The sequence below is a fragment of the Peromyscus leucopus genome, chromosome 4 (genome assembly GCF_004664715.2).
Source record: "Peromyscus leucopus breed LL Stock chromosome 4, UCI_PerLeu_2.1, whole genome shotgun sequence".
Classification (NCBI taxonomy): Eukaryota; Metazoa; Chordata; class Mammalia; order Rodentia; family Cricetidae; genus Peromyscus; species Peromyscus leucopus.
The window spans coordinates 47782466-47801228 of NC_051066.1; the positions used below are offsets into that span (position 1 = coordinate 47782466).

The 18763-nt window shown below is 44.1% G+C and overlaps 1 protein-coding gene across 3 annotated transcripts in view; it reads right to left on the bottom strand.

Annotated features, from left to right (window-relative positions):
- Positions 1-9703: 9703 nt before the first annotated feature.
- Mettl8 (methyltransferase like 8) overlaps positions 9704-18763 on the bottom strand; it is a 93111-nt gene continuing 84051 nt past the window's right edge. For all 3 annotated transcript variants that reach the window (XM_028885758.2, XM_028885757.2, XM_028885755.2), the window contains 4 exons: positions 16360-16499; positions 11983-12089; positions 11578-11643; positions 9704-10831 (listed from right to left, as the gene is read on the bottom strand). In XM_028885758.2, coding sequence (XP_028741591.1) covers positions 10674-10831; positions 11578-11643; positions 11983-12089; positions 16360-16499 — 471 coding nt within the window. In that variant the 3' untranslated portion in view covers positions 9704-10673. The remainder of the gene's footprint in view (positions 10832-11577; positions 11644-11982; positions 12090-16359; positions 16500-18763) is intronic.

The window sequence follows — 18763 nt, forward strand, 5'->3', positions numbered from 1 at the left end:
GAATCATAATGTAAAGAGCTGTGTTTCTGATGGTCTTAGGTGATCGCTGTGAAAAAGGTCGTCCGTCCTCCCCAGGGGTCGCGACTCACAGGTTGAGAACCGCTGGCCTGGCTGTTCCTTGCTGGAGGTTAAGTGGTTGTGAAACCGCAGGCAACGGGGAATCAGAGGCTGTTGTTTTAAGCTCTTGGCCAAGTCGTGGCTCCCGTCGCCTGCCTCCGACAGCTCCGGCGGCGGCAGCTGAGGGTCGGCTGTCTTTGGCCATCTGGAGGTTTTAACGTGTTCCATCCATCTCATGCCAATCTGCTGTGCCAGAGTCCCGGTCACTGTGCTCAAGCCCTCTGACGTGGTGTGCGGGGAGCTGTGCTCTGTGGCCTCCCGAATCCATCCTCCTTTGCAGGTGCCCTTCCGCCTTTTCCGGCTGGTGCTATTTTTCTTGCCCTCTGCAGGCTCTCACCTGCAGAGCTATTATTACTTGCTTGTTGCCGCATGTTGCTGATTCATACTCATAGGAAAAGTAATTTTGTCTCCAACACCTCTTCCCTGTCATTTAAGGCATATGTTAATGAAAGGCAGATTTTGGCATCCACTCTCCTCTATAGCTCTGAGGCCACACTATGGATTCATTAAAAATGAAGATGCAAGTGTTATTTCACTTCTATTTATATCTGTAACCATACCGAAGCCAGCTTGCAGGGTACCTTTGTGCCTTTCAAATCCCAGACCATATTCCAAGAAAGGATCCACATTTCGTGTTTGAATTGGCATTAATGTGGCATTCATGTACATACAATGTTTTCAATAAAGATGTTTCAGGCATGTTTTATTACTGGCACCTCCTGATTTTACAGATTTTTAGGTTACAGAACAGCCCAATCCCTCTGAAGATGTTTTAAGGGCTTTCCCCTTCCTTGAAGCATGGAATATTTTATTTTATTTTTGTTCCTTTTAACTTTAAACTGAGGAGTATGCAAGTGGTGTGCTCTCTGCAAGGAGGCTTGCCAAGTGCAAGGCCTAGCCGAGCCTGCGGGGTGGGGTGGGGGTGGGGTGGGAGTGAGGGGGGTGGGGGGTGGGGAGGGGGTGGGGCCGAGCTGAGCGGACTCAGAGAGCTGAAGAGAGCCGATTGAGGAGGCCCTTTTCCTTTGCCATTCCTCACGGTCCTTTCCCTTCCTTCCTTTCCATTTTATAACTGCGGACAAGTGCGACCTACTTATTTCACAGAACGACCGGATCTCCAAAGAGCAGGGACCTGGAAGGTCCTCTGAGCCCAACTCCCACGAGCCCTGCAGCGGATTCAGAAGCCTCTTCTCCGGCATCTTTCCCAGCGCCCTCGAGCCCACAAACGAGGTTTTCGGAGTCAGGCCATTCCAGGTCTACATTCTGACTCTGCCAGTCAACACCTCTCATATCCTGGGCAAGTCAGTCACCTAGCATTTCAGAGCCCCAGTCTCATCTGCTAAATGGCCCTGACAACAGCTAATTCGTAGGCTCTTGGGAACCAAATAAGCACCTGCTGTATACACAATCCGCACTCAGAGCTGAATGGAGAGAAGCGAAGTGGTTCAATGGGACCTGGAACCCATGCTTTTCTAGGAGACACTTTTCCATAGCATTGTACTGTCTTTCTCTCACAGTGTCTCAAAAACCACCGAAAAGGTATCTGTTGAATGCTGCACACGCTACCTTGTAGACTGTAAGCGATGTTATTAATAACAATACCTCACACATTCAGTGCTCTGGAATTTACAGTATGCTTTCCACAAGGGGGAAAGTACCCCGCCAACATGTAGTCTCCTGATGACTAATGGGCAGGCGGGCAGGAGGAGGAGAGGCTTTGAAAGAGGTCTATTAGCGATGCAAATGTGAAGTCATCTGCCCTTGTGAGGAGCATAATAAACATCAGAATCAATTAGCTAACGAAGCTGATATATTCAGGTCCCCATGAGCTGGAAAACCATAGACATGGAGGGAAGCAGTTCTGGGAGAGAAGGAAACCATCGGGATGGCTCAGATGACTGTGGGGTTTGTCCCCAGGAAAGCAGTTATTTGCATATGGGTGATTTTCACCTAGCAACTAGAGTGCAGCAATGATTTACAAGCACTTCATGGTAGGAACCAGGATGTGTGCACAGTTTGGAACCCAAACAAGTGGTTAGCAGAAGTCAATGGCAACTGAGGAGGATTTCGATAGGACACTTATAACATCGGAAACCCCAAATCGACTTCCTCTCCACCTTCCCAAGTGGATCCTCCTGGGAGAGTGTTCCCAGGTGGACAGTGTTCCAAAGTGACTTTCAGAATTGGAGAAAACAGAGCGTGCTCTTTTAATCTATTTCATTGTTTCCCTCGTGTAAGAAGACGAAGGAATACACCTTTTTCTGTTAGAGGGAAAATGGACTCTCTGAAATGCGGCTCTCTCAGAAATGGATTTTTAAATATCAGCCTCTGTTAACCACGGTCCTAGCTTTATGAATGTGAGGGGAATTAGAATTCCACGCAGTTATCAGCTATTTTAAGCTAATACTCAAACAGATACATTTGTGACACCTCATGATTTCTCGGTGTCTACAGGCAAAACTCCCCACAGCCCCCTTCTCTTGGCTGTCTCTGCTTCTATCTGCATTTCTGTCTGGCAGCAAACCTGAGGAAGGATGCTCACGCAGGTAGGCTGAGTGGAAAAAGGACCGATCAGAACACAGAAGATGGTGGGGGGTGGGGCCGCTGTGGCGATGTTCAAAGATGAGGAGATCTATGCTGGAGAGAGCCCAAGAAAGCCCAGTTTGTGTCTCAGAGTCCAAATTTGGTTGATGTATTTTTGAAGCTTTTAAAGGTTAACTCACATGCTGTAATACATTATAGAAAGATATGAAGCTGAATTTTACTGTGCCAGTCAAGAGGCTGGCTTGAATCTGCTATTTAGAACTGAGAGAGACAGTACAATTTACATGTGTGAGAATGTGCGAATAATTTTACCTTCTGTTGTTTTTAAAAACCACCTTGGGCCATGGTTTTTAAATGGAGACATGAGAAGATCTGTTGGGGTTCCCATAGCAACATTAACTTATCTAAACTGCCCTGTTGTATATAATACTTTCATGACTGTTTTGGCTTTTAAATGTAGACTTTAATTATGAAATACAAGTGAGTTAAGAGTCTTGGGCAAATTCTGACTCTTCCATTTACTGATGTGTGCCCATTTCAACAGAAACCTTGATAGCCGTACTTTTGAGAACTTGCCACCAAAGGCAAATGTATTCCAAAATCAGCCTGAGGCTTTCCTCACCACTGATCATTGGCCTCACCCATTTTTCGTGCCATAGACAAGTCTTCAACAAATCTCTCTAAACATGCTTGTAGAACACCATGGCCGGAAGGAACCAGCTTGGATGGCTCCTGTCTGGAGACTGGATGCCTCATCCTCACAGTGCTGGTCTGTTCACAAGCTGCCTTGCTCCAGCTCGTGTCCTAGGCAGGCTGATCTCATTCAAACACTCTTGAGAACAGAGTCAAAGATGAGCTGAGGCCCAGCTCCTTCATTTCCCCCCACTCCCCCCCTACCCCCAGCTATCTCTCCTTAGAAGGGTGACCCTGCCACCTGCACTGTGTGGGATGATGATGATGACTGAGCGTCTGTGCTCAAGCCTGTTCCTTGAGGCACTTGGCCTGACTCCACGCGTTCTGGGGATACCATCAATTAAGCTCTTCTGCCACAGTCTGCTATGAGGTCAACCTGTTATCCAACTTGGGGTTACAGTCTGTGCTCCAAGTTAGGTCTGGTCATCCGTCCTCAATAAGTCAATTAAAAGAGCCAAACTTACTGGGCGGCGGTGGCGGCGGCGCATGCCTTTAATTCTGTCTCTAGGGAGGCAGAGGCAGGCGGATCTCTGAGTTTGAGGCCAGTCTGGTCTATAGAGGAGGGTTACAGAGTATAACCCTGTCTCAAACAAAACAAAACAAAACAAAACAAACAATCAAAAAAAAAAAAAAGCCAAACTAAGGAGGAAACTGGAAAAAGATTTACTCGATGTAGTCACAGCAGAAGAGGGGCAGAGACGCTAAGAAACCCCATGTTGGTCTAAATCTTCCAAAATGAGATTGAAGTTTAAATACAGACCCTAGGACAGGCACATCTAAGCAGTCTCATCAAGGTGTGAGCCTGCACACCACTGATACACCCTTGTCTGGACTTCAGTCTTGTCCTGTAGGGTGCTGTTGTTAGAACTATGTGGAATCTCCTTCTGGCAGGTAAGTCCCCCCCTGTGGCTGATGCCTGCTGTGGGATGGTCTTTCTTTATGCTGTGAATATGTGTTGCTACCATTGGTTAATAAAATAAGCTGCTTTGGTCTATGGCAAGGCAGCTTAGAGGCAGGTGGGAAATCCAAGCAGAGATACAGAGTCAGAGGAGAAGCTGAGCACTGCCGGGAGAGCAAGATGTAATAGAACACAGGTAAGGTAACGCCACGAAGCCATGTGGCAGAACACAGATTAACAGAAATGGGCTGGATTAAGTAGCAATAAGCCTGAGGCCACAGACCAAACATTTTGTAGTTAATATAAGCTTCTGTGTGTTTCCTTGGGACCAAGCGGCTGTGGGACACAGGAAAACTTCCTGTATAGATGCCCTTTCCTTCAGGTCAGCATGAGATCCTGGGGTGAGTTCCACTTCTTCAGGGTCCACTGTTTCAATGGTCTGATAGTCAGATTGAAAGACACAAGTGCATCTTTGGAATATCTTCATTTCTGTTGGGTTACAAACCTACAATCCCAAATGGACTCATCACATTCTTCTAGGAAACCAAATTCTAAGGGATTTCAAAAGTCTCACACCTGGAAATCTGAGCACCCTGGAGGCCAGGGCAGCAGGATCATGGCCTGTGTTGAGGCTAGTCTGGGCCACAAGTCAAATTGTTTCAAACAAGCAAACAAATAAGAAAAACTTTTGGACCTGGATTTTTTCCAGACCACTGCTTTCAGAACTGTGCATCTCCTCTGGGTAAGTCCCTCATCTGCTCATTGTCTGGATCTGAGTTTACAGAGACCAGCCCTTGGATAGCACCACTTTGATAGCACATCCTCAGCACTCTATTTAAACTTTGATCTCACTTCAGAACCCCAAAGACTGGACTTAGAGAGGTCCCCTGGATCCCTCTGACCCTCTTCCCAATGTGTCCACATTGAATAAGTTTCCTTTTTCTGCTTTCTACTTTACTTTGATTCTTTTAATTGGCTTCTTGAAGATGGGTAACCAGATCTGAGTTGTGGTACAAGTTGTGGCTCCAAAGTTTGATAATACATAATGGAAACATTCAGTAAACACTGCATAATGAGGGACTTGTTTTAGGAACTCTGTTTTACAAAGGGCAAATAGCAAGCCAACATACTTCTTTCTGAAGCAAGGGAACAAATACATTTCTAATTGTTAGAAGAATTTTCTTGAATGTATACCTTAGTTTCTGTGATAAAAATACCCTGACCGTGGGCCTGGAGAGATGGCTCAGGGTTTAAAATCACTGGCTGCTCTTCCAGAAGATTCCTAATGGCCATATGACAGCTCTGTCCTGTAGTAGTTTCTTTCCAGATTGAAACATTCATATCTCAGAGTTAAGACATAAAGTAGATAACTCAAGATAGCTCCAGGAAGTCCCGAAAACTGAGTAGATTCACTAGGCCCCTCCCTCCCAAAAGTAAATAGTAAAGAGGAGCCAAGGTGCAAAGAAGCAAAGACCGGGAGCTGCCTAGAAGAGAGTGAGGCCTCTCCAATCTCAGCAGCCTGCAGACTGTGCAGTGTGCGTCAGGTCCAGCGCTGGGGCTGCTGCCCATGCTGGGTGGGCTTTGGTGAACAGCTGTCCTTCAGTCATTTTTACTCCTGTAAGCAACCTCTCACCCAGATTCCTGTAAGTGACCCCAATAAAACTCATAGGTTCACTAAGTTGGACTTCGGTAGTTAGTATCCGTACTTTGTTCTGTCACAGGCTCCTTATCTGGGGTGAGTAGACAAGTGTGTGTTGCCTCTGCCCAGAAGAGTCTGTCATACAACAGTCTCACAGCCACCTCTAACTCTAGGTACAAAGGATCCAGTGCCTGTAGTGAGTCTTTCTCTGTCCTACCAGGCAGCTCCCAAATCACACTTACTATTATGAAAGTAAATTTATGAAAAGTAAATTATGAAAGCTTGGCCTTAGTTTAGGCTTATTCCTAACTAGTTCTATAACTTAAATTAACTCATGCCAATTTTTTTTTTTTTTTTTTTTTTTTTTTTTTTTTTTTGGTTTTTCGAGACAGGGTTTCTCTGTGTAGTTTTGGTGCCTGTCCTGGATCTTGCTCTGTAGACCAGGCTGGCCTCAAACTCACAGAGATCCGCCTGACTCTGCCTCCCGAGTACTGGGATTAAAGGCGTGTGCCACCACCGTCCAGCTAACCCATGCCTTTTAATCTATGTTCTTTTATATGGCTTGGTTACCTTTACTCTGTACTCTCCCCATCCTGCTTCCTCTCTGTCTGGCTGGTGACCCTGCTGTTCTTCTTCCAGCGTTCTGTATGTCTGAAAATCCTGCCTAGCTATTGGCTGTTCGGCTTTTTATTAAACCAACCAGAGTGACACATCTTCACAGTGTACAAAAAGATTATTCCACACCATTTCCCCCTTTTTTTTGTCTAAATAAAAAGGAAAGGGTTTAACTCTAACACAGTAAAGCTATATATAATAACAATTATCAGGTAAGAATTACATTCACAAAATTTCATCCATTTGTATTTGGCAATTTTGGAGAAAATACTTTATTATTTATCTTACCTTGGTGAGTTCAAAGTTCTGTACCTAATTAATCTTCTATCATAACTAAGAAAAACTATAACTATGACTATCTAGTCTTCAACTCCATCAAAGACCTCAGAATATAATATTATCTGAGTAAATATGAAGTGAAAGCAAGCAACTTCCAAAACTAAAAGAGATGACAGAGACAGCTGGCTGCCTGGACAGTCACCCAAGGTTCCTCTGTAACATTGAGGCATCCATCTTCAGCCTATAGGCCTAGAATATCTGACAGACTTTTCTGTGAAGCGGGAACTTTTGAAAGACATTCTACCCTGTCTTGGCAAAGTTTGGCAGTCACTTTTCTTTGTGTCCTGCTGGTCCAGTTTGGACAGCATACTGTCAGCAGTTGAGACAGGGGCAGTTTCTTGCCCAAATGGCTAACTTTTGCTATAAAGAAAGCCAAATCCTTATGGAGGTTCTTTGATGCCTATCATCCTTTTTTTTTTGAAGTAAATTGGTGCTGCTAGGAGCAGACGTGTCTCACTGTCATTAAAAGCCCTATGTTAACAAAGCATTTTAAATGTCATATTTTTGCAGGTCTTTGAAGTGTTTGAAGATCACCTATTTATATAAAATATATTCCTGTACGATCTTGAAAACAGACCTAACATGACTGTTTTATAGTTACAGAAGACTAGCAATTAACCTCTATTTATTATCCTAAATAGTTTTCAAAGACTAAAAAACTTTACATAACCTTTTAAAATGAGCTGCATAGGTACAATACCTTAAATAAGAATAGAAACACACACACATATATACATTATAACAAAAATAACATTAATTTGTATTAATATACATAAATCCACACCAATGGAAAATAGTTGAGACTAGTAGTTGTTTAAAAGTAGATTCAACAGTCTACCCCTTTATCTCATCATTTCTATACTATACCTCCCTTTTTTCCTTCAGAAAGATATTCTTGAATCTAACTTCTTTGTTTAGCTTTTTTTCCTGACCAAGACCAATAACAACTTATAACCAACCCTCCTAGATGACAAACATCTATAACCAATTGAATGACCAAAAGCCATCCACCCCACCTCTTGGGAATGTGGGTGTTATGTTCTCTAGACTGCTTCCTATTGTCTGGGAGCACTGGCATGTTTAGGAGGCCTTGGGGAAATTGGGATATTGGTCAAGTCCTGGGAGAGCTAGATGTATTATTTGTTGTCCAGCCTCTGTGCAATGGTAAAGTGCAGGGCTTATCTGAAGTTTAGACTGGAGTATTCTGTGAGGCTGGACCATCTCGGCCAGTAGCCTTGAAGCTATTCTAGATGCAGAACTCTGCGGAAACTGCAACAGAGGCACTCTGAGAGGCTGAATCACCTGGGCCATCTGTTTTCATTGGTATCTGGTTCCCTTGTTCTGAAAACACATAAACTTTCAAAGGTAACATACATATCTGCATTAACACAAGAATGGAATGTGCAATGTGTATAAGTCAGTTAAAGATGACTTTTTGTTTTATGTTTGAGCAAGTAAGTAAAAGGCATCTGTCAACTTCCTAAGTCCATTTGGACTGTATAATCAAATTGTAATATAAATCTCTACCCATGCCATATGAAAGGATGGCATGTAAAAAATAAGTCATGAGGACTCTGTAGCCAACAAGATTTATCATGTCTCATCTCATCTCAGAGCTGTTCCCATGTCAAGGGATCAGTTTACACACCACCTGTCTGTCCTGTAGTCTTTTTGGCTTCCTCTCCCATGTCTGTAGCCAAGATACTCAGGAGGTCTGCCCCAGTCAAATCTGATCTCTGTTAATCTGGAAGATATCCACAGCTTTTCATTTCCACTGGAAACAAAAGTATAACCTCTACTCCAATGCAACACATTGTCAGATTTCCATTTCGAAGTTAAGACATTCTTAAAATATATAGGTTGGTTTAATTTAGCAGTTTCCAAGTCCAATGTCTCTCTGCAGCTATAGTTTGTTTATCAGCAATCAGAAAAAAAAATTGAAAGACAACACAATAACATGCAGGATCCAGACTCCCTGTGTATTTCCCATCTCTATGTGGCTTATTCTTTATTTTTTATTACTTTACTCTTTAAAGACTTTATTATATTTATTTAGTTAATGTATTTTTATGACTGTCTATATCCTTTTTCTTAAGCCTACACACATTGTTAAACACACTGTAACCTGTTTAGAGATTTTTTTCAGTCTGAATCTGCTTTACTGAGTATCTGTAACCTTTTCTGTCTGCATGAACACAATTTTAAACCACTGTGCAGCTTAGCTCATGGCTCACTGGCAGCTCAAGCATGCTGACAAGTCTCTGTACCATGGCCAGCATGAGAGACAGAAGACTAGGACACTGCCTTGGCTCCATTCTTGTGTGTTTAGAACCTTTTTTTTTTTTTTTAAAGCTTCCCCAGGTCTTATGTGGATATATGTGATACCACGGTGGATGCCATTTGTAGTAAGTCTTTCTCTGTCCTGTCAGCCAGCTCTCAAATCATAACACAGAGACTTATTGTTAATTACAAAAGCTTGGCCTTAGCTTAGGCTTGTTCCTAACTAGTTCTATAACTTAAATTAACTCATATCTTTTAATCTACATTCTTTTATGTGGCTCAGTTACCTTTACTCTGTCCTCCTCATCCTGCTTCCTCTCCTTCTGGCTGGTGACTCCCCCTTTTCTCTTCCCAGCCTCCTATATGCCTGAAAATCCTGCGTAGCTATTGGCCATTCAGATTTTTATTAAGCCAATCAGAATGACACATCTTCACAGTGTACAAATTCCACAACAGACATCTTCAGCAGGCAGAGATACTGATGGCCTCTGCGGGCACTAGGCATGCACACGGTATACTGACATACATTCAGGCAAAACCCATGCATATAAAATAAAAAAAAATATTCCAACAAAAGCAACTTAGGGGAGAATGGGTTTATTTTAGCTCACAAATCCAGATTACAGTCCACCGGGTTACAGCAGGGAAGTCAGGAACATGAAGTAGCTGGTCACATTCACAGTCAAGAGCAGAGAAGAAAGAACACAGGTATGCCAGGGCTCAGCTCACTTTGTTCACTTTTACTCGGTTCAGGATCCAAAACCCAGGGAATGGTACTGTCCACAGTAGGCAGGTCTTCCCACATCAATGGACACAGTTAAGACGAACTCACAGGCAACTGACACTCTGGAGACTCTTCCCAGGAGAGTCCAGACTGTGTCATGATGGCAATGAAAACTAACCCCACAGCAGGGCTGTCTCAGCAATGACCTGCACATCTAAGGACAGTCGGAGAGTGAGTTAACGAGGGCCACACTGCCTCATTTTTGGAGAGGAAGAGAAACTAAAATTGTATTTCAGACATTAGCATGGGGAGGGAATAAAAAGGGGGGCTGGAGAAAATATAATAGAATGAAACAAAAACAATAAACCTTCATCCTGGGCTTGTAAGTTCCCCTAAAAATAAGACACACTGCGCCTCTGCTACTTATTGACAATGGAGGGCGGTTTGACTGTCTGGGAATGCTTCACCACACCTAATAATAAAGAAGATTATCTATTCCACCTCTAAAAAGCGGACAGGTTGCATTTCTCAAAACTATATGCCTTATATCAGTAATTTAATTCAAAGTCATAAAATTCAAGGGAACATGGTTAGACAAAACCAAACCAAACAAACATACATTTCAAGTTCTGAAAACAGAGGTTGGGACATTCTTTCAAGTCGCTCCGTGTACTTAAACTGTCCCAAGAGCTCAGACAACAGAGCAGAGGGCCACAGATGCTCTCCTCACTGTCTATGGACAGCAGCCTTTGAACAACATCACACCCTGGTTTCATACCTTACCGTGACACGTAGCTCAGTCACAGAAAGGAGTGGAAATGCTCATTTCAGCCCCTTTGAGTCCAGTGCAGTGGTTTCTGGAATTTTCCTTGAACCCACACTCGGTGCATCACCACCTGTTTTTTCCTGTTCACTTGCAAGCGATGATCAACCAGATTTTGCTTCTCATGTAATCCAGCCTCGCAGAACATACGGTGGACTTCCCCTTTGAGGCAAAGGTGGCAGTCAAATACACAGCATGTGACGGGGCGAGGGAGGAAGGACCAATGGGGCGCCATGCAGGACTGTTCATCTGAGTTTCGTTTACACCAATAAGCACTGTACAGCTAGGTGAAGGAAACCCACAAAACCAAGTGCGGCAATCTTATCTCCCCCGTTTGCGAGTGGGAACAGGTCGACAGGACAGGGCCATCAGGACCAGGGTAGATGATCAATAGTTTGAAATGTGCCTCCTTCACGGGCCTCTGTTTTACAACGCAAGACTACATATTCTAAAAGGCTCTATGAAGTTTGAGGAGGCCCTTGGATGCAGGATTCACTTGGTGTTGTCAGAAGCACTTGTTCAAGACAAGAAATTGACTAGTGAGAACTGATTTTCTTTAGACTTATAAAAATAAAATTCTTTCCTGTGGCTGTGGCATACTATCAATTTTTTTTTTCATACCCAGGCTAACGGTATCTCCAAAATTACACCCGGAACCTTTACTCTAATATAAAAGTGAAACAAGTGACTGTTTCTTTAGAAGCAGTTCTACCTGGGAGACATGCAAAGGCAAAGGCTGTTTGCAGGCTTTCATGTGGAAGTGTCGTGAGCACCAGGGCATGAAGATATCCGGGCCGAATCACCACTGAGGCCTGGTGCTCACAGCGTCTGAGTGTCTCCCTGGCAAATAATTACTTGAGGAGAATTTTCACAGCTCATTATTTACCTTGGGTAATAGATCAGCATACCTTTTGTAAAGAAATAGGCTCTGGTACCATCTCCTCGGACATAAAAATTTTCAGATAAACAACGCCCTAAAAAATAAAAAAAGAAAAACTTGATAGTTCCTTCAAAAACAAGACAAATCAAAATAATTTGACATGAAATATTTTTATAGTCCCAAAACACATTAAAGTAACTTATAACTCAATATACTATCACCTTTTAAAAATTCTATCTTTATTTTAAATTACGTATATATGTGTCAGTGTATCGGTATATGCACATGTGTGTGGGCAGACACCAGAGAGGGCGTGGGATCCCCTGGAGCTGGAGCTACAGGCGGTTGTGAGCTTCCTAGTGTGGGTGCTGTAACCAAACTCCCATCTACTTTAGAGCACTTAACCACTGAGCCACCCTTTCAGCCCTGTTACCTTTTTTAAAACGAAGCTGAGCATTATCGTATCGTCCATGATCCCGAAATAACAGCATTCCCCCAGGCTTCAGCAACCTGGAGAGTCGGTGGACAACAGCTTGCATCCTTGGAAAACAAAGTAAGCCAAAGAAATCATACATGTAACAAAAAACAAAACAACAACAAAAACCACACGGAAAAAAAAAAGCATTTTGTATCCGAAGGAACCAAATTCGAAAGCTCGACTGCAAACCACAAATCTGCAATCCCAGATCCTGAGGCAGGAGGATCGTGGATTCCAGACCAGCCTCAGCCACGTAGTGAGACCTTGTCTCACACAAACCAAACCGACAACTCACCCACCTGTCCACTTATGTTTCCTCCATTAAATATGGTAGGAGACAAAGGTAAAGGTGTGCCATTTTCTGTAGAATAAGACATGCCAGAGCCACCCCAAATTCACACAGCGAAACGGGTCATCTTTCCTCCACCTTAGTTCTTCTCCTAGCCTGCCTGCCTGCCTTTTGTGTGTGTATGTCTAGTACTCACGAGTAGGCACATACATGCTCACATACGTGTGTAAGCCCACAGCTGACATTGTGCAGGGTCTCTCACGGAACCCAGGTTCAGCTAGCCTAACTAGCCACCTTGCTCCCGGCTCCTGTCTCTGCCTCCTGGATCCCAGGATTGTAGACTGCACCCACGTCTGTCTGGATTTCCCCCTGGGTTCTGGGAATCTGAACTGGGGTCCCAGCGGTGTACAGCAGGCACCTGAGCTGCGGAGTCATCTCCTCAACCCCCGACTTCACCTCAGGATGCAGGGGTCATCCTTCTTTTCTTTCACTATCCTATCCATGTGCTCAATTTTCCTCCTTCTCCTCCCCCTCCTCCTCCTCTTCCCCCTCCTGCTCCTTCCCCTTTCCTTTGCTGTTTCCTGTTTCTCCCGGCAGTTCCTTCGGACAGACAATTACCTCTCCAAGCCCAGAAACAGAATCACTTCCCAATACACTACATGTCCTTCTTGTTAATTCTCTGTGGATGTTAGCAATGAGTTGTCTGACATCAAACAATGGTCCTAGAAAATCACCTCATTGCCCAAAGAATTTCATGATTTTAATCTGGAGGGCAAAGTTTTCTTTCTTACAGGGTTCTGAGGATGAATTCTTCCAATGGCGTTTCTACTGCTCTGACCAAAGCTTCCCTCCCAACCGAACAGGACGGCACGATGGGCTCCGTGGCCTGTGCAGGCCTTGTGTATACGACTTCCTCCAAAGACAAAGCTCCTTTCTCCTTATTCTTGGCCTGTTTCGACTGTAGTCACATCTCAATTCCAGCTCCATACCAGGAGGTCTGGCTTCACTCTTGTTCAGTCCTTATTCTGCTTCTGGATCGTGCAATCAAATAGGACTCTTAAAATAAATCGATGTGGTATTTTGGGTTCTGTGTTCACGGTCTCTGTTTTGTGGGCCAGAAAGAGGCAGGTCTTCTATTGATGGTGAGTGACAGGCACCGGCCGCCCACAGCGCCAGTGGAGAGGGCTCACGGAGCCCACGGGGAATGACAGTCAGGGCACAGAGCTATGGCCACTGCCTGCTGGGGGAGGGAGGAGAAATGGCAGACTACAGGGCAAGTCTTTGCTGTCTCTGTTTTGTTTGCTTGTTTTTTGGCTTTTAAGACAGGATCTTACACTGTAGCCCAAGGTGGTCTGGCACTCATTATGTAGCCCAGACTGGTCTCGAACTTGGGTCAGTCCTCCCGTCTGAGCTTCCTGAGTGCTAATGTTACATACGTAAGCCACCACACCCAGCTCGGCCTCTGCCTACCTAAGCCACTTAAAGTTGCCGAGGCTTTCTTATTTTGAAAAGATGAGGTTAGCTCAGGTAATTTATAAATTCCTTTCATTTAAAACAACATTCGTGTCTGCCAAGATAGCTCAGCAGGTAAAAGCATTGCCACAAAAGCCTGGCAGCTTGAGCTGGAGCCCTGGAACCCATGTAAGTATGAAAGACAGACACCCACCCCCTACACTCTCTCTCTCTCTCTCTCTCTCTCTCTCTCTCTCTCTCTCTCTCTCTTTCACATGCATAATTTAAAAAATTTTTAAAATTAAAAAAAATAAAATAAAAAAAATTAAAAATTACATTTAGTAGAATAGTGGGGTGAAATCCAGCTTCTGCCAAATTATAAAAAAAAGCAGTCAGGTAAGTGGTGACACACGCATTTAATCCCAGCACTTGGGAGGCAGGGGCAGGTGGATCTTTGAGTTCAAGGCCAGCCTGGTCAGAGCATCCAGGACAGCCAGGGCTATACAGAGAAACCCTGTCTTGGGAAAACAAACAAACAAACAAAAATTAAAATAAAAAAAAGGGGTTGGGGATTTAGCTCAGTGGTAGAGCACTTGCCTAGCAAGCACAAGGCCCTGGGTTCGAGATTTAAAAAAAAGAGATTAAGACAGAGAAAGAACAAGAACTCTCCAGTCTGCCAACTCTCCACTCTGTTGTTTTACAGTGTGTAGCTTCCATTTTCTTTCAATGACCAGAAAGACAATTAACTCCCTCCTGTAGCCTCCTCTCATGATTCTTTCCACTTAAACTGCTATCCTCAGACTCAGGATCTAGCTGAATTACTTGCCATTTCCTTGCTTCTGCTGCCAGTGAGTTACTTTTCTAGGATTTTCTTGGATGCACATTCACAGTTACAGTCCTAAATGATCCTAAAGACACTGCTGAATTATCTCTTGATTGCCTCTCTTCTACGGGATCACCTCACTTTTATATAGTTAAAATGACTCAAGGTGGGGTTTCACTGTGCTGTCCAGGTTGGTCTCAAACTCCTGGGGCTCCAGAGACATTGTGTCTTAACCACCCAAGTAGCTGGGACCACGGGTGTGCGCCACCACACCCAGATCATTCACCTCATATTTAGATCATTTCCATATAGGCAAAAAAGTTGTATTGACATGAGACATTTGAATTTATTTTATAATAAACAGAGTGAATATTATAAAAGTAATCATCCTAAGATATCTGTTTCACCTTTTTACTAATATTCAATTCAAATCACAATAAAATACACGATCAGAACCAATCTCAAATAGTCTTTCTGCAGTCTTCTTTAGAATCTATGCATTTCCTGTTTTAAGTACCAAATAGGAAATCTTGCTCTTTATCTCCTACATCATCTTTCTAACTATTCACATACAGAAGCAAAGCCCAGAGCTGACATCTGACTCTTCTGCAGTAGTGCCAGCAGATGAACATGTTATCAGAAAAGAAATACACTGTGGAAATGGTGAAGGGAAAGTGGCTTTAGTGGCACCTCATCTACGCATCAGGTGTAAATATAACTCTCTTTTTGATTAATCTGGAATCAAATTTTCCCTCACTAAGTAGTAAAGTGCTCAACTTTGAATGGGATCTAAAACGCCAGCAAAGGTGCCTGCATGCAGGACTCACGTTTCTGTGGGAGGGGATTACACTATCAGCAAAAGGAATCCGACGCAGCCCTGTTCCTCTTGTCGGGGGCTGTGAACCCTCATTAAAGCACAAGTCCTATGGGCATGGGGGTGCATGCCTGTCATCCCAGCGTGGGGAAGTTGAGGCAAGAGGGTCACTGGGAGTTTGAGGTCAGCCTGGGCTGGATAGAGAGTTCAAGGTCAGAATAGGCTATTCAGTGAGACTCTTTCTCAAAACAATCAAAAATGAAAACCAATATCATGTAAGCATAAAAACGTAAGTCATACTTAAGAGGTGAGGGACACTCCGCAGAAGAACACATGCTGGACATGCGCAAGATCCTAAAGTTAATTCCCAATAACACACACACACACACACACACACACACACACACACACACACACACACAAATCAATCATGGTGCTCGATCCACCTTAGCCCCTACAGGTCCAAGCACACCCACTTTGTCAAATCACTATAGCCATGATTCCTCAGCAGGCTTCTTTAAAACACAAGCCCCTCACTGGACCTTCGTGAAACCACGCAGACTGCAGCCCACCTCTCCCCAGACAGTTAATATGAGTCTAAATCAAAGATGTTTGTTTCTGATCACCTAGTGCAATCGCCCTCCTGGGAGTCTATTAGGCTGTTCTGCATGTGTAATTTCCCTGAAGTGCTGTCACTTTTAATAGGTATGTGTCTTCCAGAATATGCTCACTTCACTCTGACAGCGACAGAAAGCTCGCTAATGAAGCATTTGACCAGTTCCTTTCTTAGAGTGTGGAGAGAGGAGAAGCCGCACTTAAAAGGTTGCATGTTAAACATAACGGAGCTCACTAGATAATCAAGTCGGGGAGTGTCGCTTTTGCTTTGATAGTTCTGAAAACCCCGGCTGCTAGAGGAGCTCCACACATTAGCTGTGCCCTTCCGTCTTCGTTTACCTGCCAGGGTGAATGGAGGAGAGCACAAAGACGAGGAGAATAGCGTCCAGGACCCCGTCCGGAAAGGGGTAGGCCAGGCCGTCATCGCACACATCATGAACAAAGGCAGAGCAGAGGGCCTCGGTGTAGGACGCATGTGACTGTCACGGAGAAGGGATACAGAGTGGGAGTTAGCAGACCTCCAGGGGGCTTGTTTTCCTTATATTTTATATCCTTTTTTAAATAAAGGCCATTTTAAAAAATCCTTTCTTGGATCAGTGAGGCGGCCTGGCGGGTAAAGGTGCTTGATCTCGGGCCCCACATGGAAGAAGAGAACCGACTCCCCCAGATGGTCCTCTCATCTCCACACGAGCCCCCAGGCATGTCTATTCCCTCCCCACAAAATAAATAAATGTAATAAAAATTAACATTTTTCTCCCAAGCGTCTTTCCTCTGTGAACTTAATAAACTTCATTTCTAGTTCTCTGTTACCGCACTTCAAGCTGTCCGAAAAACCAAAAACAAAGCCAGCGGTGGTGGTGGCACACACCCCTTTAATCCCAGCGCTTGGGAGGCAGAGCCAGGTGGATCTCTGTGAGTTCAAGGCCAGCCTGGGCTACAGAGTGAGTTCCAGGACAGCCAGGGCTACACAGAGAAACCCTGTCTTGAAAAACAAAAAACCAACAACCCCCCTCCCAAACCAAACCAAACCAAACCAAACCAAAAACCAACCAACCAACAAAAAGAAACCAGAAACTAAGCCGGAAGCACTTGGACTTGACAGCAAACACTTCCCACAGTCCCCGTCAGTTTGGAAATGGAGTGGGGTAGGCTCTGGTCTGTGGGACTGCTGCTCAAGGCCAGCCCCGTGTTCTTTGAGAAGCGCCAAGATGGTCCTCACGCGTACCACTGCTCTGTGTTCCACGTTTCCTTCTCCTTAAAACACAAAACATCTTCCGCTACATATCCAAAATTAGGTAACAGTGATGGCCACACAGCTCTACTACTAAAATTCACTCTCTTGTCCACCTGAATGGGATGCAGTTCAGTAAGGCTATTTTGTCTGCAGAATCAACAGCGGAAGGAAAGATATCAAACCACCATGTCATCCTGGGAAATGTGATGACTGGTATACTTGCCTTCTTTAATATGCAGTTTTATTTTAGGAACTATCTGTAACAAATATTACTATTGTCAAAAATTAACTTTCAATGTGAACTTGTTTCTCTTTTTCGAGACAGGGTTTCTCTGTGTAGCCCTGGCTGTCCTGGAACTCACTCTGTAGACCAGGCTGACCTCAAACTAGAGATCCACCTGCCTCTGCCTCCCAAGTACTAGAATTAAAGGTGTATGCCATCACCATTTTTGGTTTGTTTGTAGTTACGTGTTTGTGTGCACAGGAACACTTGCATGTGCAAGTGGACACGTGTGTACAGAGGTTACAGAACCACCTCAGCTGTCTTTCCTCAAGTTCAGTTCATCTTAGTTTGGAGACAGGGTCTCTCCCTGGCCTGGGACTTGTCTAATAGGCTAGGGTGGCTGGCCATGACCTCCAGGGATCCATCTGCCTCTGCCAGTCCAGGGCTGGGATCACAAGCACACATCACCATACCCAGCTTTCCCATCCAGGTTCTGAGGATCTGAGTTCAGGTCCTCACGCTCGCAAGGCACGCCCTTTACTGACGGAGCCATCCCCACACTCTCTATTAACAGGATGTCTCTCCACTTTCCATTTGCTGCGACCATCCCTTCATCCTAAGGATGGCTAACCGGCATTCATGGATTCGTACAGGATTCGGACCCAGGTTCCGGCTGCTTTCCTTACAGTTTCTTAGATTTTTTTATTTCAAAAAATTCAATTTCATGAGTGCCTACTATGTGCTAGATTGTGTGTAAGGTGTTAGAAACAGACATGAATGATGACTTCTTGTAGTTTGACTAAAACATTACGTTTGGGGTAGGTAGTTGTTAAAATCTTGACTAATGTTATTGGTATCCTTCGGACTTCATTCATGAACATGTGTACAGTCTGAATTGAAAAAGATTGTTATTTTCAATTGTGTTATATGTATGTGGGTTTGTGCATGAGGTGAGAAGGTGTTGGATCCCAGGAGCTGGTTGTGTAGGTGGTTGTGAGTCTATGCAAGAGTGTGCTGGGAACCAAACTTCGATCTTCTGCAGGAGCAGTGTGTGCTCCTAACCACTGAGCCATCCAGCCAGCTGTGACACTCTCTTAAGTTCAAACAATGTCTATTGTTTTAGGTTAAAAGCAGACATCCTGTATAGGTAATATACTTAGACATCAGTTGAAATAACTTCCAGAAATTGCAAAAACTCAGCTAAATATCATCATAGATGCACCTGATATAGAAACATTTCAGAAGAATCAATCACTTCAAAAGCAAACAGACCATTTAAAAAACAA